The following is a 24,403-nucleotide window of genomic DNA, read 5'->3' as shown; positions in this document are numbered from 1 at the left end:
CTCTTATTAGTTGGGTGCGTAGGTCTCTTGACTCTCATTTGTTCTTTTTCCTCTTATATTTTGGCCCACTTGATAATTTTAAATGTTATGTATGAAGATCCACATATCCTAAGTTTGATTTTCTTCGTCTACTACTTAGGTTGATGTTCACGTATTATGTACTTATGTCGTCTAAGAGTGGCAACAGATGAACAAACACAATTATGGTTTCATTTACGAAGTATACTTTTGTCACATTAGTCATGGGGTGTGTTGTGTGTAAAACACTAGAAGGGTGGTAAGCAAATTTTGTTACTTCAAATAATAATACCGTTCTACACAGTGATACTCCGTACTTCCGTAGTCTAGAACTATAGATACGTAGTGAAGTACTCCGTATTATGGACTGAGTCATGGGCCGTGAGTCGTGACTAGAGGGTAACTAAGAAGTGAAGAGTCAAATATAGACAACGGGAAGGCAATTCACGGTGCACGGCAGTATGTCAATATCCAAAGTAGACTCGAAATCGGAGTCGTCGTTTGGGTTTCGACAATTAATATAGAGAAACAAAGGAAAGGCGGAGGAACAACAGGAGAGAGACCGACAAGGTGAAGAAGAACAGGAGAGAGAAACAATACTCCAGTAGCAGTAGACCAGTAGTTGTATTTGTAGTAGTCAATTATCTATTCCGATTCCAGAGGAAGAAGAAGAAGAAGAAGAAGAAGAAGAAGAAGAAGAAGAAGAAGAAGCAGACTCATAACTCTGAAGCAGCATCTGCAGCAATCATCAATGGGCGGCGAGGAGGGGGCGGATGAACTGATTCATGCTCGGGCTGATTCTGATTACAGAAAAGCCAAAACATCAATTTGGTGGGATATTGAGAATTGTCATGTACCTAAAGGAACCGATCCAAATTCAATTGCTCAAAACATCACTTCCGCCCTCCTTAAATTGGATTACTGCGGTTCCGTTTCAATTTCTGCTTACGGCGACACCAACCGAATTCCTTCTTCTATTCAGCACGCCCTCTCCTCCACCGGCATCTCCCTCAACCACGTTCCTGCTGGTATCCCTTCTTCTTCTTCTTCTTCCGAATTTCGATTTTGCGCTATCTAGGGTTTTCTCTTTTATAGGGTTTTCTCTTTTTTAAGATTTTCTAATATTTTAGGGCTTCTCTTTTTTGCTTATTGTTCATAACTTAATTTGGGATATTTGTCAATTTTAAATCCAATATTTTTGCGAATTCTTTATTGTTGTGGTTACCGCCTTGCATGCTCCACCTATCACGCAAATTGAACTTACAGCCATCACATGATGTCAAAGAATATACTTAATGTTAATTTCTTTTTTAATTAAAAACTTTCAGATGTAAGTTCTGCTAAGTAGAATTATCAAAGTATGTGTATGAAATAGTTGACTTCTGTTTCCCACTGTCACTCATCAGGTGTTAAAGATGCCAGTGACAAGAAGATTCTGGTTGATATGCTATTCTGGGCTGTTGATAACCCTGCCCCTGCCAATTACCTCTTAATTTCGGGCGACCGTGATTTCGCAAATGCCCTCCATCAGCTGCGTATGAGAAGATACAATATTCTTCTAGCCCAACCCTTTAAAGCCTCTGCCGCCCTTGTTGCTGCAGCCAAGAGTGTGTGGCTGTGGACTAATCTCGTGGAAGGTGGCCCTCCTCGTACTGGAAATGACTCACCTCCATCCAACAATGGTAATTATAATAATACTAATAACAACAATCACTTTATTCCCCCGGAGAACCACCCTATACCGGAACCATCTCAATTTACTACTAGTACTACTACGAAATTTGACACCCCAGGGAGAACTGGGGCAGGAAACACTAAATCTAAAGCTACAAATGCCCGCAAGACCACAAACCTGCAAAAAGCCCCTAGCATGCCTTGTGGAGTTGTAGAAAGTAAGAAACTAGATTTCTCTAGCCAGTCTGGGCATACTGAAACAGCCACAGTTAGAAAAGCCCCACATGAATTCTTTGGTGCTAACAACCATATTGCCTCTGCAGGTTGGTCTGCTTCCAGCAATTTTCCTACCAATCTCGATCCCTCTGCTAGGAGTAAGTCTGATTCTGTTGCAAATCAACGAGTTCAGTATCAGTATCCCTGTCCGTCTAGGCCAAGCAGTGTTCCTATGTATTTTAATCCCGCTGCTGGAAATGTATACCCACCAACTGCAACCAACTATCCTGTCCATCCTGCAATGTCCAGACCTGAAGGTCCTATTTTATCAGGTCCTTTCAACAGTGCCCCGGATATTGGTAAACTAAGCATATCTGAACATCCAACTTATGTCCGAAATTCTTCTACTTTTTCACAGCCAGCTAGAGGAGAGGTTAAGAATAAATCGCACAGAAATTCCAATTCTGTGAATCGTAACTTACCCCACAAAGGCCCTAATGTGCATACGAACCATTCTTCTCACCGAAATGGACTGTTGTCTTTGCCTCCATCTACATTACCAGCCTTGCCAATTGCAAACCCAGTTTCAGACACAATCTCACCTCCCTCTGAATTTGAGCAGGGTCTTGCTGGAATTGTCTTGATTGCTTTAAACACTCTTAGAAAAGAAAAAATTATGCCTACCAAGGTAAATATAGCTGATTGTATCCATTTTGGAGATGATCCAAAGCACCGTAATGTTGATGTGCAGCAGGCCTTGGACTGTGCCATGAAACAGGACATGGTAAAAAATCTAAAGATTAATAGTAACCTTCTGCTATATGTTGAAAAGCGTCAACAAACTGTATGGAATTGTGAAAATCCAGTGGGTGGCAACCTTAACGAGTTCTCTAAGAAATTATGGGATAAAGTTCAGGAGTTTCTTATTTCAACTGATGGAGGATCTTCCATAATAGCTTCTGCATGCAGGTAATAGTTACTTTCTACTGGTTTGTTTTTAAGGTAAGGCTTAGACATTAATATTAGCCTTTTCTTAAATATGCAGTTATGAAGCTGCATTAATCTTGAGAAATTCCTGCCTGCAAAATCTAACTCTTGGCAAAGTTATCCGACTAATGAACTTGCTAATTACTAAAAAACAATGGATAAAAATCCCTACATCAGGATGGCAGCCACTTACAATTGCACTAACCGAGACTGATGGTGCAACAAGTAATGTATCTGGTGCGTCACCTACAATCGCACTAACCCAGACTGATGGTGCAACAAGTAATGTATCTGGTGCGTGATTGAAGATTTGTTATAGGCGATAGGAAGGTAATATTGAAGTGGTGATCTTTTGTCCTCTGTATTTTTCCTTTTTCTTCACAGAAGGACTAGGGAAAGCCACTTTGAGGTGCTTTGTAGTTTTTATTTTTATTTTTAAGGGAACTTGTTAATGGGTTTTCGGTTAGTACGCGGATGATATATTTTGTTTTGTCCTCTCCTGTGGAAGCTTTTATCTTCCCTTTAGTTGACGGTCTTCTCAGAAAACTATCACTCAAGAGGTGCGAGTGTGCACCAAAAAAAAGTATTTCGTATATGTTACTCCTACAAAGTAGGTGTATAGGTTATGGGCTTCAATATGAGTTATTGAGGCATTTTACTTCCTAGCATGGGACTGGTCAAGCAAGACCTAACGGAGACAAAGAGTGTTGTGTCTGCATCCGAAGTGAAGTGGTTTCAGAATTTGGAATATTCATTGTTTCTGTTACAACGTGCTTTTGATTATTGATCAAGTATTACGGTGGATTAAAAGATGAGGCTACTTTGTTACAAGGCATCGGGGCAAGGTAGAAACATTACTTCGGGATAAAAGAAATATAATTCTCTTGATGATTTTGTGGAGAGCGGTGATGATTTTGTGGAGAATGGTATCACCAGGGCAAGAGGAAGTATGGTAGCCAGTTATAGGCATTATGTTGGTTTACATGTAATATGTTGCAAATGGTGCATGAAATCTAAAGTAATGTTATTTGGCGTATCAGCTGTTTTTTTTTCTTTTCTAGACTCTGTTTCTGTAAGATCCATTGTATTTGATGTTTAGGAGCTCCTTCAGTGTTTTTCTTCTTTTGTATGTTAATGTTTTGTAAAATATACTTTCTATTAAGTGGTTTAATGTTTTTTCTTCCTTTTTTATGTTAATATTTTGTAAAATATACTTCCGTATTTAGTAGTTTATGTTTTGTGAACATCAGTCTAGTTAGTAAAGTTTTTTGTTTGGTTTGGCCGAGTGACTTCCGTGTAATTTTTTATTATAATCTTGAATTCTCATTACTTTCTAAGAAATAATCCTAACACATATAAAGGCTTGAACTCTCATTACTATTCATGGAACAGTGAGTTGCCCATTTTGCCCTTTCTTATCCTTCGATTTTAAGGATTGTGCCCTCCCTCCAGATGTTGCCACGCTCTTATACATGATCTCATCCCTTTTTGCCATGCTCCTCTTTCCTCTTTCCTCGGATTCCTTCAACCTTCTTCCTCATTCAAACTTTTCTGGTTTCTTCGTCCACTCTCCTCAACTCTCTCCCATGGCGGTGCTTCTGTTTCTATGGGTCCTTAACCTTGCCCCTCTCCTCTTTTCTCCCATGTCTTTTTGTCAACTGCCGTTCGTCATCTCCGTTGCAAGGTTTTCAATAATACCTTTGATGCTTGTAAAGCAAGACCCACTTGCGGGGGGCATTCATTTGCTTATAAACATCGAAGATATTATAGGGAACCTGATTGAAATATGGGGTCCTGTTCTTTGGATTCGCCTGCTTGCAATAAGGGGTCCTGTTCTTTGGATTCGCCCGTCTCCAATTGCTCGGTGAGTGTCTTGTTTTTCCGTTAATTTGGTATCAGCCCTTATTATCCTGTCTTGATTTATGCTTGCTTGTTTATTGTTCTTCAATGTTGCCAAAATATTTGTTTTGATTCCTGATATCAGTCCTTATCCCCCGAATTATTCGATTTATTTTCTTGATTGTATTTTTTATTGTGCTCTTCAAATTGACCAATGCTCTTTTGGTGTTTTTTATTGTGTTTGTATTCTGCAAATTAGGCAATCCTCTTTATTTTAATATTTTCCCAGTTAGTGTTCTTGACTGTGTTCTTCAGCTTGACAATAATTATGTTATTTGATTAAATTAATTGTGATTTTAGGGTTTTGTGAATTAATTAATTAGATCAGAGAGTGTTTAGTTTTGACAATAATTGTTCTTCAAAATTAGATCAGAGATTCATGAATTTAGAGAATGTTTTGTTTTCCCTTCAGTTTTGATGAGCTAATTTGTAACTAATAGGGCTAGAAATTTTTGAGATAGAAACATTAAATGCAAAGGAAGAGTCGATGCACACGGTATATCGATTTAAGGTGATGTCCTTAATTGTTTGAGATTAAACTCTGTAAATGTTGGTTCAAATGAAGATTAGGTCTTGTCTCGGAGATGATGTTGTAATGAGACTCCCCTGTCTATGTCTCAACTTCGTTCTCTAACCGTAGTGCTCTCAAATTAGTGATATTATCGTACATTATAAGGATCTCTTAATTTATAGTTACTTGTTTCATGACATAAGACAGTCAAAACAAAAAATGGCCTATATAATTTAGTTTTGACAATAATCGTGTCTATATAATTTAGATCAGAGAGTGTTTAGTTTAAGGAGTGTCTATATAATTTAAGGAGTGTTTAGTTTCAAGGAAATCTTCTTTACATTTGTTTCTGCATTTTAGGGTTTGCATAAAAAAATGTCCCTACATTTCAACCTGCTCACATTGTAATCAGATCAAAATTCCTTTTTCATTTTATTGTTAATCTTGATTTTTATTCGAATTATTCTTGTGTTTAATTTGTTGATTATAATTTTCTTATTTTTTCGTGTTTTAGGACGGAAATGCGTTCACAATGCAGTATTGTAGTTAGTATACTACAACAATATCCGGCTTCTTTTCACTGGGTTTACCAGGAAAACAATAAGCTTGTTCTTCATGAAAATGTTGATGGATTTGAGCTTCTTTTTTCCACCAGCTCACATTGTGAGCTTCTTTTTCTGAAATTATTTGTTAAAGATTTATTTGGGTTATTTAGGGTCGTTTATTGTTTCTTAGATTTGATCCTTCGATCTTTCTTTTGTAGGAGAATTGTGCCCATGGCTCAAGCTTCAGGGAGAGGAAGAAAATAAAATACTAGGAAAAGCGTGTGAGCTTCAATGTTTTCGTCCATGGCTCATATCCTCTCTATTTTCCAGATTATAAAATCTTATGGTGAATACTTATTTTTCTTTGAACATTTCTAATTTTATGTCCTCTAATTTCTTAATAATTATGTCCCCTTCTTTTAACTACAGTATATTTTGGGTGCTTTAATGCTTTTGTATTTTATTTTGTTAATTGCATTTCATAATTTATCACAGTTTGATAATTGAATTTGCTGAAAACTGAAAAGGTTAGCTAGCTTCTGTTATATGTTAGGTGGATTGTTAGGGTTACTTTTTGCTTCAAAGAGCCCAAAATAGTAGAGCATAATCATATCATACTATAAGCACTGCTAAGAGAGAGATTGTTGGGTTGAGAGGGAGGAGAGGGAGGAGAGAGAAACTGTCAGGTTCTGGATGTGTAAGAGAGATAGAAGGGGTGGTTGTGGGAGGAAAATAATCATTGCATTTCAATTTCCTTGAAGAGATTTCAAAACTGTGACAATAGCTATCGAGGATGGTTATACATTCATAATAGACACTTGAATTGCAATTAATATATGCTTTTTCTGGCATATCATTGGTTTAAACTCATTAAATTGCCAGTGATCTCTCAACGAATGTGTTTTTTTGTAGTTTAGTATGAGTATGACTCCAGTTCCATTAGATATTTTGTGAGTTGTGACTATGTGATGTATTCTTTTATGAGTTGGCCCTTTTACTTCTTTTTTTTGGCATTGGAACATTTCAGTAATTTTATTTCTATTTTCTTAACCACGTTTTATGTGCAGATTTCTTGGAGTTGGCACTGCAGTTTGGAAAGATTATGATGTTTGAGTGAATTTCCCCTCACTTTTTCTTTTGTTATCGTGGCAAGTAATATTTGGCCTTATTTAGCTTGTGAATTGTGATGCTTTCTGGAATTGAATTCTGCACATTTCTATGCTTGACGAGATTAACTGGGCAAAAACTAGGCTGGTTTCTGACAATAGTGAGGTTGGCTGCACAATTACTGATTTGTGTTATTTCTTGAAATCAACTTTTGTTTTAAATTGAAGAAATAAAAATGTGCTCGATTTTCCAGTCAATTCTTTACAAAAGAGTGATATTAGATTCAGTTAGTCTCACTTATGCTTTGGATCTAATTTGATGTCTCGGTTGAAGCAATCCGCAGAGCAATTAAAGAGTGAAATTAATAATCTCAAGGTACCTACTTTCTTCCCTTCTCACCCTTTCCTCCTACAGGTTTGGTTTTTAGTTTTGTTCCTTATGTCCATTCCAATTACAGCCAGAGCTAAGTGCTACAGACACGAATACACTGGAAGAGCAAAGCAAGTGGGGAAATGGCCTGAAACTGAAGGTACATACCAACATGCCATTACCTGCTTTGCATCTTTTTTTGATAAAATGCAGTTTTCTTTTCCTTTAGATCAGAGATTCATGAATTTAGAGAATGTTTTGTTTTCTCTTCAGTTTTGATGAGCTAATTTGTAACTAATAGGGCTAGAAATTTTTGAGATAGAAACATTAAATGCAAAGGAAGAGTCGATGCACACGGTTTATCGATTTAAGGTGATGTGCTTAATTGTTTGAGATTAAACTCTGTAAATGTTGGTTCAAATGAAGATTAGGTCTTGTCTCGGAGATGCTGTTGTAATGAGACTCCCCTGTCTATGTCTCAACTTCGTTCTGTAACCTTAGTGCTCTCAAATTAGTGATATTATCGTACATTATAACGATCTCTTAATTTATAGTTACTTGTTTCATGACGTAAGACAGTCAAAACAAAAAATGGCTGCACCATACTAAAAATGGCCGCACCATATTGGCATATATATTATCGTATATATGAGTATTGTCCATTAAACGGATTTACTAGAAGGAATCCTTTAATTCTTTTAGTTGACATAAGGCAATCAAAACAAAGATAGAGTTACTTGGTGATTAGTTCCTTGGTGTTTCATTCATTAAGAAGATGTAGGCACGCATCACGTCGACATAACATTAATATTCTTAATTGTAAAAGGAGTAAAAGATTTGTATGATATGAAAGCAATTGATATAATACCTATTTTGTTGTACCAAGGAGAAATTAGAGGAGAAATAGAAATGAAACACTAGAAGTTGTCTCTTCCTACAAAAGACGACTAGCTAGATCAAAGATGAGCATTGTTTATATAGTTACAACTTACAAGGTTTGAACACATGATTCAATTCCTAGCTCAGATAACTAGCAAATAATGCTCATAAAACAATAGTTTGTACACTTTATAGTATAGTAAAAGCATAAGATCGAGCTTTGCGGTTGTTAAGGTTGGTGACGAGGCTAACGAAGTTTGTAATGAAAACAATCTATTGCATTTTATACCCCTTCAAACAATTCGTGCATATGTTTTGACTTGGATAATGCTCTTAAGATTCTAGACAATTATGTTAATATTGATCGCCACCTCCCCCAACATTCTAGGAAACCCGAGGCATTTGTTTGTACGTATTTTGGGTATGAAGCAATGAACCTTGGATGAGGTTATTTCGAAATTAAGAAAAAAGCTCTTTTGAAATGCTATTAACAGATAGCTACTCTTCTATGTGAATACCTGATAAGTATCATAAATGTTTCATATCTTTGTTTCATATTTCTATACCCAGTGTATAGTCTTCAGTCGTATTTTTTATTTTCTTAAAATTTAGGATAAGGTGTTTTTCCAGAAAAGCAGTGTGCTTCATATGTGTACTACGTATGTGCATTATTAAGGGAAAGCTTTTCTAATTCTTTTTTTATATATATGTAACATGGATGGTAGAAGATTTATTAAGGCTATATTCTCGAGCGAAACCCATTTTGTTACATAAGTTGTCATGAATTTGCCAGATGACGCTGTGGAATTTCTAGGTCTTTTCTTCTCTGTAATGATCTCTGAAGGTATGGAGGAAGTCATGAACGGATTATTCTAATTCCAAAATTACAACTAAGAGATCTTGTTAGAATATTAGGTTGTGTTTATGGGGAAGAAAAAATGTTGGGCTACGAATATATATAGGCCTAATAACAGCTATTAATAATTGGTAGGGAGTTCTATCTATTTCTGAATTTTATTTTATTTATCATGCAGTCTTCATAAGAACATACATTAATCATAATCCTGCGTTTTCTGAAGTGAAGTTTTTTTGTCCCTGTCATTTGTGTTAAATACAATAGATCCAATAAAGACACAACAACTTGGCTGGAAGAAGAGTTTTACCATCATCTAAGGGATAACAAGGATTGCTTCATCTTTTCCGGATGCAAGATGTACAATTATTCACAGAGATCTACATTCTGTTGGATCAAGAGATGAATCCGAAATTTTTAGGCTTTGGTATGGCTGAGCAGAAAGCATTAGATATGTGTGGGCTTGTAATTCCTTAGCTCCATGTTCACGCCTATTAATGCATGTTCTACATTAGCTGATGAGTCACTGTCAAGATTGTCATTTTCAGGCTACCGTATACCAGCAGAAGGCATTAGATATCAATGAAAGGGAACTTGGGCCTGATCATCCTGATACTATGAAGAGTTACGGGGATCATTCTATTACCGTCTCCAGCACATTGAATTAGCACTCAAGTATGCATAATTTCTTCTCTAACCTTCATGCTTTGCTATCCTATTTGACAATCTCTCTTGTTGTCAACTCTTCTAACATATCAAATTTGATATCCTGTTTTCCAGGTATGTCAACCGTGCTTTGTTTTTGCTCCATTTCACGTGTGGACTATCCCACCCAAATAGTGTTGTAACTTATATAAACGTAGCCATGATGGAAGAGGGGATGGGAAATGTCAACTTTGCTCTCCGCTATCTCCATGAAGCCCTGAAATGCAACAAGAGGCTCTTAGAAGCTGATCATATCCAGGTCTCTTCAAATTTTCCTCTCTTTATGCTGTTGTTGCATGTTGAGCTGATCATATGAACTTAGGGCTTGCTTGGAATTTAATTCCCATAGGAACTTGCAATTCAAGGTTAAATTCATGGGAATTTCCTTAATTTGTTTGGTTGACAACATGGGAATTAGAAATTCCCATGACTTTTGATTAACCAAGAGAGGGCTAGGTAATTTACTTCCCATGTTTTGTAGGAATTCCAACTTCCCATAAATTCCAACTTCCTCCATTTTTTCTTTTTTATTTCAACCAAACAACTACCCTATTTATAAATTCCCATGAATTTCCACTTCCCCCTTTTTTAGTTGTCAACCAAACAACCCCTTATTTTCTCTGAAAATATTTGTACAGTTATTATTGAGTAAATTAAACTTTATTTCCACATTGTTCTCAGACTGCTGTCAGTTATCATGCCATAGCCATTGCGCTTTCACTTATGGAAGCCTACTCACTCAGTGTTCAGCACGAGCAAACTACACTCAAAATTCTTGAAGCCAAGCTTGGATTAGAAGACCTTGGTACTCAGATAATTGATTGGCTCATAATTGGAAATTTTGTCATATTAATGACTTGTTAGAGTCTGATAAATATACAAGGTCTCAACTTGAGTCAAGACTCATTCTATAAATTTTATTGGTTTTAATTATAGGATGCAGCAGCGTGGCTGGAATATTTTGAATCGAAGGTAATAGAACAACAGGAACTGGCAAGAACTGGAACACCAAAACCGGATGCATCCATTGCTAGCAAAGGGCATCTTAGATACTACAAATGTTTGGCTGAGTTGTTGTAGTTGGAAGTAATGCAAATGGTAAATGTAAGGTAATTATGAAGATAACTGCAGTAACCTAACTTAATTCAATAATATGATAATTAGGAGTAGTTGTCAATGCTTGTGGCTGAAACATAAATCTCTTCACCTCTCAGATAAAAAGAAAAAATGTGAAGGGATAAAGGAAAACATGGAGGAAATTGATGCACTAAATTGTTTCTATGAAATAATATTTACTGCGGAGTACTACTTTACCAATGTGTCAATTAAACAAGTAATTAAGGTAGTGACTAATTTAAACCTGGTCCTTTTGACAGTGTATCAGATCTCCTTGATTTTATCAGTCCTGATCATGATCCTAAGGGCGGAGATGCTCAGAAGAACCATAGGCGTTCAAAGGTATCTGATCTGTTGTAATAACTATGTCGAATGGCTTAACTTATGCTTTCTGATTAGATTTGTCATTATAATTGCTTATGTTAACTTAGACGAGTTTGTATGGTTTCATTAGATATTGCAAGAAAGCTTAAGATGGAGGCCAGTTTCAGTTTCCTTCAAACGCAAGAAAGCTTCTTCAGAAAGTAGCTTTTCCAGTTCAGAAGCTTCAGTATCATTGCTGAGTCCATTGATTTCTAGACCAGAAACTTGAGAAACATACATCAACATTTCTTGCTTCTAGACAATATGGAGAACCTGTAGATCCTACAACAGGCTCTCACTCTCTCAGGTATTTTAGCTTCTTAAGATACCTTCATCTATATTTCTTTATTCTGCAGTCCCATGAACATCTACTCATCTCATCGGATTATTTATCAGAAAAGCATGTTTGCTGTTGGGATGATCTGTTGTGATGGAGAAGACCGCCTGAATGAGAATTCAGTCTTATTACAAAGAAGGTAAGTTTATATTCTCTTTATTGTCATACTAATGCTCAAAAATTACAAGGAAGCGGGAAAGAGAACTTTAAGATGAATCGAATTAATTCATGTATTTTGCTGTGAGTTCGTGTAGATTTTTGAAGCCAGAATACAGTTTATGATAGGCACTGTTGTCAAAGTGCAGAATAATTAAGCAGGTACAACAGTAGCTCCACAACACTTGGTCTTACAGCAGACTGTTGGATGGCTGCAATGACAAATCCCTTCAAAATTCTGGAAAATTTGCAGTTCTTCCTCTAATTTGACATCAACAAATCAGAGAAAATCAACATACAAGATTCCAAATTTCACAGTTCTTTCTTTATGGAAGTTTCCAATTCCAGAAACTAGGCTTTGCGAATCTTTATGATCAACAAATCAGAGAAAATCAACATACAAGATTCCAAATTTCACAGTTCTTTCTTTATGGAAGTTTCCAATTCCAGAAACTAGGCATTGCGAATCTTTATGATCTTTCAGTTGATCTTAAAGAAATGATGAGGTTTCTGACGATGCTAACAAGTACAAGATTTCTATCCCTTAATGTAAATTATGTCATTTAACAGTATGGTTTGAGTATAACATAAACTTTATCCTAAACAGAAATAAAATACACATTGACTGCTATTCGTCCTCGGTTTTCTCCGTACGGGTTTTATGATATTTGTTTTTATCCCTAGCGCGCACGGTCCAACAACTAGTATAAGTGAGGTATCATTAGATTTGTTTCAATCCTTTGTAACACTATTTTAGGTCATGAAGGAAGTGCTTGCTAGTCAAATAAGTGTTTCTGTTTGTAATGCTTTCTTACAAGTCAAATGAATATATATTGCAGCTCACGTGCGGTCTATTTCCAAACACTAAGCACGTTGCCACTAGCGTCACATAAGTAAGCAAGAGGGTTCGGGAAGTTAGAATGCCCAAGACCCTTCTAGAACCTTCGAGGCCAAACTGGACCGACCTGCTGCAAAGCGGGCCCATAAGGGCACGATCTGGGAAAGTCGGCCCAACCATCATCTTTATTGGGACAAAACCGATGGGACCCCAAAGTTACAGCCTAAACAAGTGTCGTTTGGACCATTATAGAGTTATTGTCACGTGGGTGTTCACTAGAAATTTATCCTCTATTCAAAGTAAACCTCTATCGGGTGTGGGGTGTTAGTCATGGCCGCTGCCCTCATGCCTATCATGCTGCCTATGCGTATAGTGCCAACGTTCACTACCGTGCACCCGATGCACTCCGTTGCCTTGACGACCCACACGACTCAATTTCCGATGGAACACCATGTAGCCCGATGATGCCCAACGCCTTTGCAGCCATCCTTGGCGGTGCACTGCGATGCCTTGCGTTGCTAAATACCGTGCATGTTACTGGTTGCTGCATGCGATGGTGTGTGAGGCGATCCATGACATAAAGGTGGTGTTCATCTATAAGTTGCTGTACTCGTACAACAGTGATTTTTAACAACACGCGTGTTATGCTTTTCAGTTAATCACGCGCGTCATACGAAGTACAAGTATATCTTACTAACAACGGTTGAAATCTTAAGAACCGATTTCAATCATGGTTAGCCTCATATCAGGAGATCAGAACAGGAATGAAACAATTGTAATAGGTAGTATGAAGTATTACATTATTTACCACATGGCAATGTCAAAAATCTGATTTCAATATTACTAAAACATGGACAATGATGAGCAATAGTATTTGGTCAAAAGTGCTATTCCATTTCTGAGCAGTCTATGCTGTTCTAAGAAGTTGTTTTGTCCAGTAATTGGATCAAGGGAGAAAAGGATTATGAGATGGGTATGCTTCTTTTTCCTTTCTATAAGCCCTGAGAAGCAAAGTAACCATATCAGAAGTAAACATTGAGCTAAAAGAAAAGTAGTTTCAGTATTCTACATCGTCAAGGCTTATGTTTAGTACCTGGTAACACTTATACCTCCAAGTCCAACTGTTCCAAACAAAACCAGAAGGAAGGGTAGGCCAACTAAAAGATGATGTCTTCCTCCATGCACCCTTGGTACCCCAGTCCGCACGACCCGTGTGTAAGTAACTATCAAAGTTTCAGTAATGCCGGGATGAATAAATGTGACATGTACGTATTAAAATCTAAAACATGCTCAGATAGCCTTACCTGAGCTTGAACTTCCTCTAGGACCTCCACCTGCAGATTCCATTGGATTTACTACATTTATATTTGAATTTCAACCAAACATAAAATAAGGGCAACATTGCTATAATCTAAAGAATCAGCAGTCTGCTACAATCAAGGAGCAATGGTTTCAGATCATAAACATCATAACAAGAAAATAAAAGCAACAAATAAACAATCCCTCAGATGCAAGAACATTACTCGCAGACATTGTTAAGTTGTTATGGTTTAGTCTTCCGTTATTCAAGGAGTTTGACAGAGCATTTTGTTGCAAGAATAAGTCATCATGTATAAAGTTTCGGCTCTTACCAATGTACCAGACTAGAATACATGATGTCAACACTATTTCTATTCTACAATCAGCTACTAACACATGAGTAACATGACATGACACAGCTTAGGATCATTTAGAACCATTTAGATCTTACGAACTTTTACTGTCAGAAGCTAAAGCAGCGTGCAAGGAATCGAATCAAGCCCCGGATTATACACACTTACAGTAGGAAGAAGAAAGGCAAGGGTAAATCAGACATTTAAGATGGAAGTTAGTTATCTCAAGTTAGTTATTTCGAATAAGTGAGCTGTATCTGCATTTAGGGGGAATGTATGTATTTCCTTGGAGGTAGGAAGTTAGTTATGCTGCTAAACAATATATAAGGGAGAGAAATCAAAGAGAAGGGTGTGGATTAATTTGTTGAGAGTAAACTTAAGGAGAGTAGCTCACCTCTCGAAAGTGAGTACATTGTATTAGTCTGATTCCTAATTCCAGCTAATAGAAATATCTGCTATCCTATTCTGTTTGGCTTTTTCAGTTGAGTAAAATACCAAAAACACAGTAAATGAGGTTGATTCTTACCAACTTGGTTTCAGAGCGGTCGGTCATGGTGATTTGGTGAATCACTCGCAGAGGATGGATCTGTTCGAGACGGAGATGGCAGCCTTGAAGGATCAACTGGAGTCGATACAACGTTCTGTTGCTCAGGAGATCGCAGTGGCAATGCAAGCAGCCATACCCACACTGCAGCAAACTCTGGCTGAACAACTAGGCCGGAGCTTGGAAATCGCGTCGAGAACCCATGGTGAAGAGCTCCAAGTCCTGATGGATCGCAACCGGGAAAATCAATTGGAGGTGGCAAAGAAGTACGGTGAAGATCTAGCGATGCTGGCCAGCCGACTGGAGGCTTGAATCGACCGGGACCGGGAGAACCACGAAGTCGCGGCGGCGCTCTTGAGAAACGAGCAATCCAAGCTCCAAAACCGAGGTCAGGGCTGTCGCATCGGAGCGCAGGACTGGGCCGCATATCTCGCGGGCGACGCCGGAAGTCAGTGTTGGTCAGGTGGGTAACCTCACTTTTGGCCGGTTCAGATTCAACTTCCAGCCTGAAGAGAACAATGGTGAGCAGGGGGATTTTGGTTTCGCCGACCCAGGTGGTGGAAGGGCTGGATCCGGGTCGAATACAAATCAGGGCAGGTCGTGGAGGTATAAGAAGCTCGACCTACCCACTTTTGATGGCTCTAACACGGACGGATGGATCCTACGAGCTGAGAGGTACTTTCGTTTTTACGGGTTGAGGAGGAAGTGTTGGAGGCGGCGGTGGATCAGACCATGGAATTAGCCCTCAGGGTTGAAGATAGGAACAAGTTGGGCCAGCCCAAATACAGAAATGGACCCAATGATTTCTCTTACAAACCAGCCTCCAACCCCACCCATAAAATGAATTCATACCCGTATTTCAACCCCAACAGCAACCTACCCCAATCAAACAAACCAACTGGAGAAATAAGGAGGTTGAGTGATAAAGAATGGCAAAGCAGGAAGGAGAAGGGGTTGTGTTTCAGATGTGATGAGAAATGGGTAATTGGGCATAAATGTAAGAAGAAGGAGCTGAGTGTCTTAGTGGCGCAAGAAGAAGAAGAGATGGAGGAATTAGTGAGGGGAGAGATTGCAGGAGAGGATGAAGGATGAAGTGACAGAGTTCCAGCCACATATTTCTTTGAATTCGGTGGTTGGACTTGCTAACCCGAAGACCATTAAAATGGTTGGCACCATCCACGAGCAGGAGGTGGTGGTGATGATAGACCTAGGGGCGACACACAATTTTATTGCCCTTGAAGCGGTGGAGAAGCTAGGAGTGGAGTTGACACCTTCTAAAATGTTCGGGGTGTCACTGGGCACAGGGGAGGCAGTACGGGGAGAAGGAGAGTGCAAGGCAGTAACCTTGCAACTTCCGGGTGTGGAAATAACAGAGGATTTCCTCCCACTCACATTGGGAAATTCTGATGTTATCTTGGGTATACAATGGCTTGAAAAATTGGGCACCATGATGACAAATTGGAAGACTCAGACACTATCCTTCCAGCATAATGGGGAGGTTGTCACCATTCACGGTGACCCTTCTTTGGGGCGCACTTGTATCTCTTTAAAAGCAATGATAATAACACTACGGAAAGAGGGGGTGGTTACTTGGTTGAGTTTAATGCTATGGAGGACGAACTACAGGAGGAAAGCAGTAAACAGGTGGTACCAACAGGGTTCTTACAGGAAATGTTAGCCAATTTCCAGCACGTTTTTTATATGCCTCAGGGCCTACCCCCGGTTCGTGGGAGTGAGCATTCAATTGTTCTTAAGGAGGGCACAGATCCGGTGAGCGTAAGACCCTATAGATATCCATAGAGCCAAAAGGATGAGATTGAGAAGTTGGTGCATGACATGCTAAAGACAGGAATAATACAAGTAAGCAACAGTCCGTTCTCAAGCCCCATGCTCTTGGTGAAGAAGGACGTATCATGGAGATTTTGTGTCAACTATCGGGCATTCAACAAGGTAACTGTCCCTGACAAATTTCCCATACCTATTATTGATGAGTTGTTAGATGAATTGAGTGGCGCTAAGTTGTTTACCAAGTTGGACCTCAAATCGGGGTACCATCAAGTACGAGTCAGACATGAAGATGTTCCTAAAACTGCTTTTCGCACTCACGAGGACATTACGAGTTTCTTGTGATGCCATTTGGCCTCACCAATGCCCCCGCCACCTTCCAAGCTTTGATGAACGAAGTGTTTAGGCCACGTTTGAGACGGTTTGTGCTCGTGTTCTTTGACGATATTCTGATTTACAGTGAGAGTGAGGAGCAGCATAAGCAGCACTTGCAGGAAGTACTTAGCCTCATGAGTAAACACCAACTTTATGCAAACTTAAAAAAATGTGAGTTTGGCAAAAGAAAGGTTGCTTATTTGGGGCATATCATCTCAGCTGAAGGGGTATCTATGGACTGGTCTAAAGTCCAAGCAATGATGGAGTGGCCAATACCACAATCCATCAAGGAACTAAGGGGTTTTCTCGGACTCACAGGCTACTACCGAAGGTTTATCAAGGGTTATGCACGTATTGCTTTTTCCCTTACGGAGCAGCTTAGGAAGGACAATTTTGGGTGGGATGCAGAGGCCACACGTGCCTTCCTTGCATTGAAAAAAGCTATGACCAGTGCCCCTGTTCTAGCAATTCCAGATTTCTCCAAGACTTTCGTGGTAGAAGCGGATGCTTCTGGTTTCGGATTGGGAGCTGTCTTAGCTCAAGATAACCATCCCATAGCTTTTTACAGCAAGGTTCTAGGGCCACGGGCTAGGCTCAAGTCCATTTATGAAAAAGAACTCATGGAAATAGTAAGGCGGTTCAGAAATGGAGGCATTTTTTGCTGGGCAGAAGGTTTGTGATCAAGACTGATCAACAAAGCCTTAAATATCTCATGGATCAGAGGGAAGTGGGCACGGAGTATCAGAAATGGCTTTGCAAAATCATGGGTTATGACTTTGAAATTGTGTATAAACCCGGGAAAACCAACCAAGCTGCAGATGCTCTCTCTCGGGAGTATGTTGGTATGGTAGAGCTGTATAGTATAATCAGCTCGTGTGGAGTATGGTGGGAACAAGTGCAGCCACAGGTTCATAAGGATGCATTCATTCAAGGGCTTAAACGAGACTTGATGGAGGGAAAACCAGTGGTGAAAGGCTATTCCTTGGAGTATGGAATTCTGCGTTACAAAGGGAAATTAGTCATCCCAAAAAACTCAGCTATTGTCAAACAGTTGCTTCACGAATATCATGACAGCCCTATGGGTGGTCATTCCGGTGATTACAAAACCTATCAGAGGTTGGCTTGTGAATGGTAATGGCAGGGCATGCGAAAGGAGGTTGCCAAGTATGTACAGGCTTGCTCTGTGTGTCAGCAGCAGAAGGCATCCACATTGGCACCAGGGCGGTTATTACAACCACTTCCCATTCCTCTGCAAATTTGGGAGGATATATCGATGGATTTTATTGAAAAATTACCTAAGTCTCTGGGATTTGACACCATTATAGTGATAGTGGACAGACTATCTAAGTATGGGCATTTCATTCCTCTTAAGCATCCTTTCACAGCCCAATCTGTAGCCAAGGAGTTCATCAAGGGCATCGTACGGTTGCATGGTTTTCCTGAATCTATTGTCTCAGATAGGGATAAGGTCTTCATGAGCTTATTCTGGAAGGAATTGTTCAAGCTGCAAGGAATGCAACTCAATAGAAGTACAGCTTACCATCCTCAATCGGATGGTCAGACTGAGGTAGTGAACAAATGCGTGGAGTCCTACTTTAGGTGCTTTATTGGAGGGAAGCCTAAGACTTGGGCAAATTGGCTAGCATGGGCAGAGTACTGGTACAACACGTCATTCCATACTTCCACCCTGTGCACCCCCTTCAAAGCTGTGTATGGTAGGGATCCTCCACATTTGATCAAGTTTGAACAAGGTAGCCCTGTGGTAAGTTCCCTGGAAGAACAGTTAATGGAAAGAGATGCTATTCTAGATGATCTACGAGCCAACTTAATTGTAGCTCAGCAGCGTATGAAGGCAGTGGCTGATTTTAAGCGAAGGGAAGTAGAATTTCAGGTGGGTGATTGGGTATACCTCAAGCTGCAGCCCTACAGGCAACGCTCTTTGGCTACACGGGTTTCAGAGAAACTCTTTGCCAGATTTTTTGGTCCATTTGAGGTGGTTCAGCAGGTAGGGAAGGTGCTTATAGGCTGCAGTTACCCCCAACTACCAAAATACATCCGGTCTTTCATGTTTCACAGTTAAAAGCTGCTGTTGGGAATGTCCCTGTTTCTCCTACAATTCCTGACCAAATATCCGCTGAGTTGGTTTTGGAAGCACAACCAGAGGCTGTTTTGGGTGTGCGAATGAATGGAGCAGCAACCGAAGTCCTAATCAAGTGGGTGAACCTACCTGACTTTGAATCAACTTGGGAAGACTTTTCTGCTACGGCTATGCGTTTTCCTGAGTTCCACCTTGAGGACAAGGTGGCTGTTTGAGAGGGAGGTAATGCAAGGAATCGAATCAAGCCCCGGATTATACACACTTACAGAAGGAAGAAGAAAGGCAAGGGCAATTCAGACATTTAAGATGGAAGTTAGTTATCTCAAGTTAGTTATTTCGAATAAGTGAGCTGTATCTGCATAGCTCACCTCTCGAAAGTGAGTACATTGTATTAGTCTGATTCCTAATTCCAGCTAATAGAAATATCTGCTATCCTATTCTGTTTGGCTTTTTTCAGTTGAGTAAAATACCAAAAACACAGTAAATCAGGTTGATTCTTACCACAGCGTCATTTACTAGTGGCATAAAATGTATAATCTGACAGACACCTAACACTTTCGAATCTGTAAAATTAGAAACACAATTGTACCAGTAAATTGGAAGCCATGGTTACTAGAAACGAAGGTTCTGAGTACCTGCAGTCAAGAGGCACTTGTACGCTTCAGAAATCTGCAAAAGAGTGAAAATTAACAAAGTAAGATTGCAAAAATAAAATAAGAATAAGAATCAAGTAACTGCTAACAAATGGATTGTTAGTTGTTACCATTTTGAATTGTGATTCGGCATAACTAGCTTTATCAACTGGAAAAAGATCAGGATGAACATCCCAAACCTTCCTTTTATAGGCGGCTTTCACCTGCAATTGTGGTCTTACAACATTAACATTGGTTAACACTTAACACAAATACAGTTGCATGATCCACTATGTTACTCGGACTTGACACTTTAATTTTGGTCTAAAATCATCGAAATTTTCACCTGTTTCCGACATTAGTACCTGAGTCCGTCCAAGTAACATAGATGATCCATCACCAATTCGCCTAATTGACAATCATATAAACCAATGGATATAACAGTTGCCAATTTAGATTCAAATAATCAATCCATTCACAGAATTGAATAAAAATAAAAAAACAAATTCAAATGATTGAATCATATAAACAGAATTGGATGATATGAATGATAAACAATTCTTGCATTAGAAACAAGAAATAAAAAAGGAGTGATTACAAATTAGGTTAAGGATGGAGTTTCACCTGAGAAGGGGTAGGACGAGAGTTGGGAGGAAATCCCAGCAAAAGCCTTGCTTCTCCGCTCTTCATTTACAAAGCACTCGATTTCATTGGGAAATTCCAGAACAACACTTTCTTCAAGTCTTCAACCAGAATTGCCACCTTCCCTTCGCCCACACCACCCATTTCTTTTTCTTTTTCTTTTTCTTTTTCTTTTTTCCTTTCTGTTGTCTCCAATTAATTGACTTTTAGCCTTCAAGAAAAACTCCACTTGTGCGCACATAAATAAAGATGGGTCGGACTCGGACGGGCCAAGCTACACATTACAATTCTACGCAACACACTTTTGGCGTGTATCAGACTGCTAGATTAAGGAGGAAGTCTTGGCCTCAAGTGACTTGTGTCCATATGGACATAAGTGGCTTGTAATTGGTACCCGTTAATTTGATATTGGACTAGTATGGTATTGGTATACCAATACATTGCTAAGAAGTACCAATACGAATTATTTGTGTTATTGGTACTGACATATGCTGTGTTGGTATTAAAAATAATTGTATTTGAGTCACTTGTGTCTATATGGACACAAGCCACTCGAGGTTTAGCAATCCTCCTAGATTAAGTCAAATTAGTTAGACAAAATAACCCGGCATGAGGGCACGTGGCATGGCCGTGCATGAGCCGTATTTTTAAAATTTTCGGCTAGAGGTGGTTCGGATCTGTTACAATACACCTTTTTGGCGTGCACGTCAGACTGTTCAGGCCAACACCCGTAGCTCGCCCTGAAGCACGGTCTGACCCGACCCACAACCTTACTTATTTGCACATATACACAATTATTTTAATTTCGTCTAGATGAGCCACAAAAAACATTACAAATAGAGAAGAAAAGATCCAAACTATTGCACCAATTCTTAAATAGATATGGTGCACACTAAATTTATCGTGGGGCATACCTAAAAGAAAATGACAATAATTTATTTCTTATTTATTTTGGCAGATATATTAGGGTTATTATGAAAATCATATCAAAATGGCGTCGTTAGTATAAGTTGCGTGCGTAATAATGTGATTTTAAATCAAAGTTCATTTTTTTAAAAATAGGGTTAATTTGATTCAAAAATAGCTAATAATCTAAAAAAATTGATGATTAGTTTATTACATTTGGGTCCATACTAATATTATTACAAGAATATTTCTAACTTATGATCCATTGGGTATACAAATTAAAATGATATAAGCCTTGACTCCCGAGTCTTATGGCTAGGTCAAAACCTCATGATTTTTTTAAACTACATATTAAAAGTACATATGTAGTCTAATTGATCCCGTCAAAAAAAAAAAAAATGTAGTCTAATTGATTATTTCTTTAAAGAAAAAAGAAAATATTCAACGTGCATTAATATTTTGATAATTTTTTCGATTTAATTGCAAAAAGGTCCTTGATCAACATATTTCGCCAAGGTGATTGTCCGGATCGAAATTGCCCTTGGGAATTCGTATGGACAACTCCGCATTACAAAACAAATACCGGGTTAAAGATTTTTTTTTTAAATTTTAACTGATAATTTCAATAGGAATACCCAATTAATTACGTTGTTAGCTAAATTAAGAGAATGTTGATTAATACTACAAAATTACAGACGGATGTAAACGAACCCCGCGAAACAGGGGAATGTGAGTGAGAGTTATGCTAATTTTAACATGCTACCTTTAATTAACGGTATAAAAATTAGAATAACACGTCCTAAATTTTACTATGATCGACAATGGTGATGATGATAAAAGATCCTAAAAATATTTAGAATTATGAAACACAGGGAATTAAGAGAGATAGAAAATTTCCTATTTCTCTTTTGCGGAGTAAAAATTTATGATACTCCGTAATTCATATCAATAAACGTACTCTCTAGTTAAAAACACTTACCCGAATAAATTTTTTTGATAAAGAAAAGGAAAATGGGGGGTAAGTTAAAGTCAGTGATATTTGTAATGTCCATCATCCTTGGGGTTGGGGTAGGGACAGGGGAGGTAATAGCCAACAAATTGGTTAACCGCAAATTGTTAACAACGGTCAAAACCCATGTTCAAGGTCAAGGTCAACGTCAAGTTCATGGTCAAGGTGATATTGGTGTTGTCAATTCAATGAAAACGGTGAATGATCTATGCGCGACAACCACATACAAGGAAGCATGCATCAAGAGTTTAAGTTCATTCACAAAAGAATATGGGAATAGTAAACCACAAGAGTATTTAAAAAGTGGTGTAAATTTGGCATTGGATGAGATAACAAAAGCCTCAAACCTTCCAAATACATTACTCACAAAAGCCAACACAAAGAGGTCTACCTCCGCACTTAAAACTTGTAAGGAACTTTTACAACAATCTATCGATCGCCTTAAAATGGCTTCTAAACAAGTCCAAGGTGGTAATTTAAAGGATCCGTTGGCTGTCTTTAATCTTCGTCTCGAGCTCAGTGATGTCAACACCTTTTCTACTAATTGTTTGGATGAGTTTGGAGAAGCTAAAGATCCACAACTCAAACAACTTATGCAAGATGGTATTTCTAATGCCAAAGAGCTTTCTGTCAATATGCTCGACGTTGTTTCCACCTATCAATTTTAACCTCATTCAATCATCGAATCTCCTTTTGTTAAGATAAGATATGATATAGTATTAAGGAGTTCGAATCTTCTGTCCCATATTTTGTATACCATTTAATTTGTATGCCCCTTACTACGTACTGTAACATTGGTTTATACATTAATGTAATTTTAGATATGAAAATATATGTGATTGACTAACTACTCAGTACGTAAAATATTATATTATCAACCAATAAAAATGGGTGGTACATAATTGGTATATGAATTGTGTGAGAGAGGATTTTGATGGATTACCTAAGCGCTCAGTAGTCACTACTTTTGTGTACTGGTTTTACATCAACAAATCATTATCTTAATTTTGGATGATATGCATGATAATGAACACTTCAATTATAAAACACATTGTATTCGATAGATATAAACACATTGTTTATAAATTAAGTACGTACTCGTTCATGCACGAATGCATGCCTATAGAGTACGTACTGATGGAGTTCGTTGTTTGTATATTGTTGCACTTGTACGTAGTTACGTACGTAGTCTAGTACCCACATCTGAGTTAGTTGCACTATATTGCTATTTGCTAATTGCTTTTTGCATGTATTTTGAGCTTAATTGACCGAACTAAAATGTAATTTGCATATTTCATATGTTAAACGAATAATTGTTCGATCAGACTCGGGATTCGCGAGGTTGATGTTACTGTATGAATTATGATGCAACACATTCACCTTTGGACATAAATAATTAAGTTGAATAATGCTTTATTTACTTTTCAATTAAATGGTAAAGGGTGAGAGGTTTATTACAAAACGAATTTGAGCGACTTATTAAGATAATCAATTGGCAAATTTTGATGAATATCAGGGGAAAAATTGTTAATTTATGTATAAAATTAAGGTAATATTCCAAACGTCAAGATTAAAAGGGCACTGATCAAAACAGATTAGGTAAAGAATAAAAAGGGACGGCGGAAGAAGTAGCACAAAAACATACTACTTAATTGTTAATTATCAGAAACGTATAAATCATAACTATTTTACAATAAGAATACAAATTTATTAATAATAAAGTACAACTATAAAGTGTTACTACAGAGTAGGCCGGTCTTAATTAAAAGTTTGTAACTAAATTAACTTTCTAATAATAAAGTATAACTATTTAATTGTAAAATATAACTATATATTGGATCATAGAATGTAACCGGAGTCTTATACTCAAATGGCGGTCTTTATTTATTTTTTATTTTTTTTGATAAACAAATAGTGGTCTTAATTAAAAGTTAGTAAATTAAGAAAAGGAAATAAAAAATAGTGATTACTAACAATCAAACTGTTGTACTATTCAATTCTCATCCGTAAAACTTCAATTTTTTTTTATAAAAAAGTTAAATTTGGCACAATGAAAATAGTAAAGATTTTTTTTTGGCGATTGAATATATTTATTATTATGTTGAAAATAATTAATAATACTCCATAAACTGTCGCACCAAAAATGGTGAACCACATACCATTAGTGGGTAACAATTACATCTTATG

General features: G+C 37.9%; 3 protein-coding genes and 1 long non-coding RNA gene across 12 annotated transcripts; 3 read left to right on the top strand and 1 right to left on the bottom strand.

Annotated features, from left to right (window-relative positions):
• The first annotated feature begins 392 nt into the window (after positions 1 to 392).
• LOC110776247 (uncharacterized) lies at positions 393 to 4,078 on the top strand. 3 transcript variants are annotated; one of them, XM_021980799.2, is made up of 4 exons: positions 393 to 1,046; positions 1,425 to 1,910; positions 2,016 to 2,877; positions 2,954 to 4,078. In XM_021980799.2, exons 1-4 carry the CDS (start codon positions 770 to 772, stop codon positions 3,195 to 3,197), a joined length of 1,869 nt encoding a protein of 622 aa, XP_021836491.1. In that variant the 5' UTR covers positions 393 to 769; the 3' UTR covers positions 3,198 to 4,078. The 3 variants fall into 3 exon arrangements, with proteins under 3 accessions (XP_021836491.1, XP_056686200.1, XP_021836497.1); XM_021980805.2 differs by having other exon boundaries at positions 401 to 1,046; positions 1,425 to 1,700; XM_056830222.1 differs by having other exon boundaries at positions 396 to 1,046; positions 1,425 to 2,877.
• Positions 4,079 to 6,220: 2,142 nt separating this feature from the next.
• Positions 6,221 to 12,366, top strand: LOC110776221 (uncharacterized). The gene is made up of 10 exons (XR_002530074.2): positions 6,221 to 7,332; positions 7,415 to 7,486; positions 9,326 to 9,485; positions 9,607 to 9,733; positions 9,839 to 10,022; positions 10,445 to 10,568; positions 10,700 to 10,872; positions 11,140 to 11,221; positions 11,334 to 11,549; positions 11,639 to 12,366. It is a non-coding gene; the product is annotated as an uncharacterized lncRNA (long non-coding RNA).
• Positions 12,367 to 13,329: 963 nt separating this feature from the next.
• LOC110776211 (protein CAJ1) lies at positions 13,330 to 20,473 on the bottom strand. 7 transcript variants are annotated; one of them, XM_056830226.1, is made up of 7 exons: positions 20,284 to 20,434; positions 20,025 to 20,067; positions 19,791 to 19,896; positions 19,663 to 19,696; positions 13,878 to 13,928; positions 13,667 to 13,796; positions 13,330 to 13,574 (listed from the first exon to the last, which is right to left on the bottom strand). In XM_056830226.1, the coding sequence occupies exons 2-7, from the start codon at positions 20,054 to 20,056 to the stop codon at positions 13,520 to 13,522; spliced, it is 408 nt and encodes a 135-aa protein (XP_056686204.1). In that variant the 5' UTR covers positions 20,057 to 20,067; positions 20,284 to 20,434; the 3' UTR covers positions 13,330 to 13,519. The 7 variants fall into 7 exon arrangements, with proteins under 7 accessions (XP_056686204.1, XP_056686205.1, XP_056686207.1 ...); XM_056830227.1 differs by having other exon boundaries at positions 19,791 to 19,883; XM_056830229.1 differs by having other exon boundaries at positions 13,878 to 13,907; positions 19,791 to 19,883; positions 20,284 to 20,422.
• On the top strand, positions 15,804 to 17,195 carry LOC130461919 (uncharacterized). Its single transcript, XM_056830223.1, has one exon. The coding sequence runs from the start codon at positions 15,851 to 15,853 to the stop codon at positions 16,445 to 16,447; it is 597 nt and encodes a 198-aa protein (XP_056686201.1). The 5' UTR covers positions 15,804 to 15,850; the 3' UTR covers positions 16,448 to 17,195.
• Positions 20,474 to 24,403: the final 3,930 nt, after the last annotated feature.

The sequence above is a fragment of the Spinacia oleracea genome, chromosome 5 (genome assembly GCF_020520425.1).
Source record: "Spinacia oleracea cultivar Varoflay chromosome 5, BTI_SOV_V1, whole genome shotgun sequence".
Lineage (NCBI taxonomy): Eukaryota > Viridiplantae > Streptophyta > Magnoliopsida > Caryophyllales > Amaranthaceae > Spinacia > Spinacia oleracea.
Note: the sequence above shows the minus strand (reverse complement) of the source record. Positions and strands in the feature narration are given on the sequence as shown.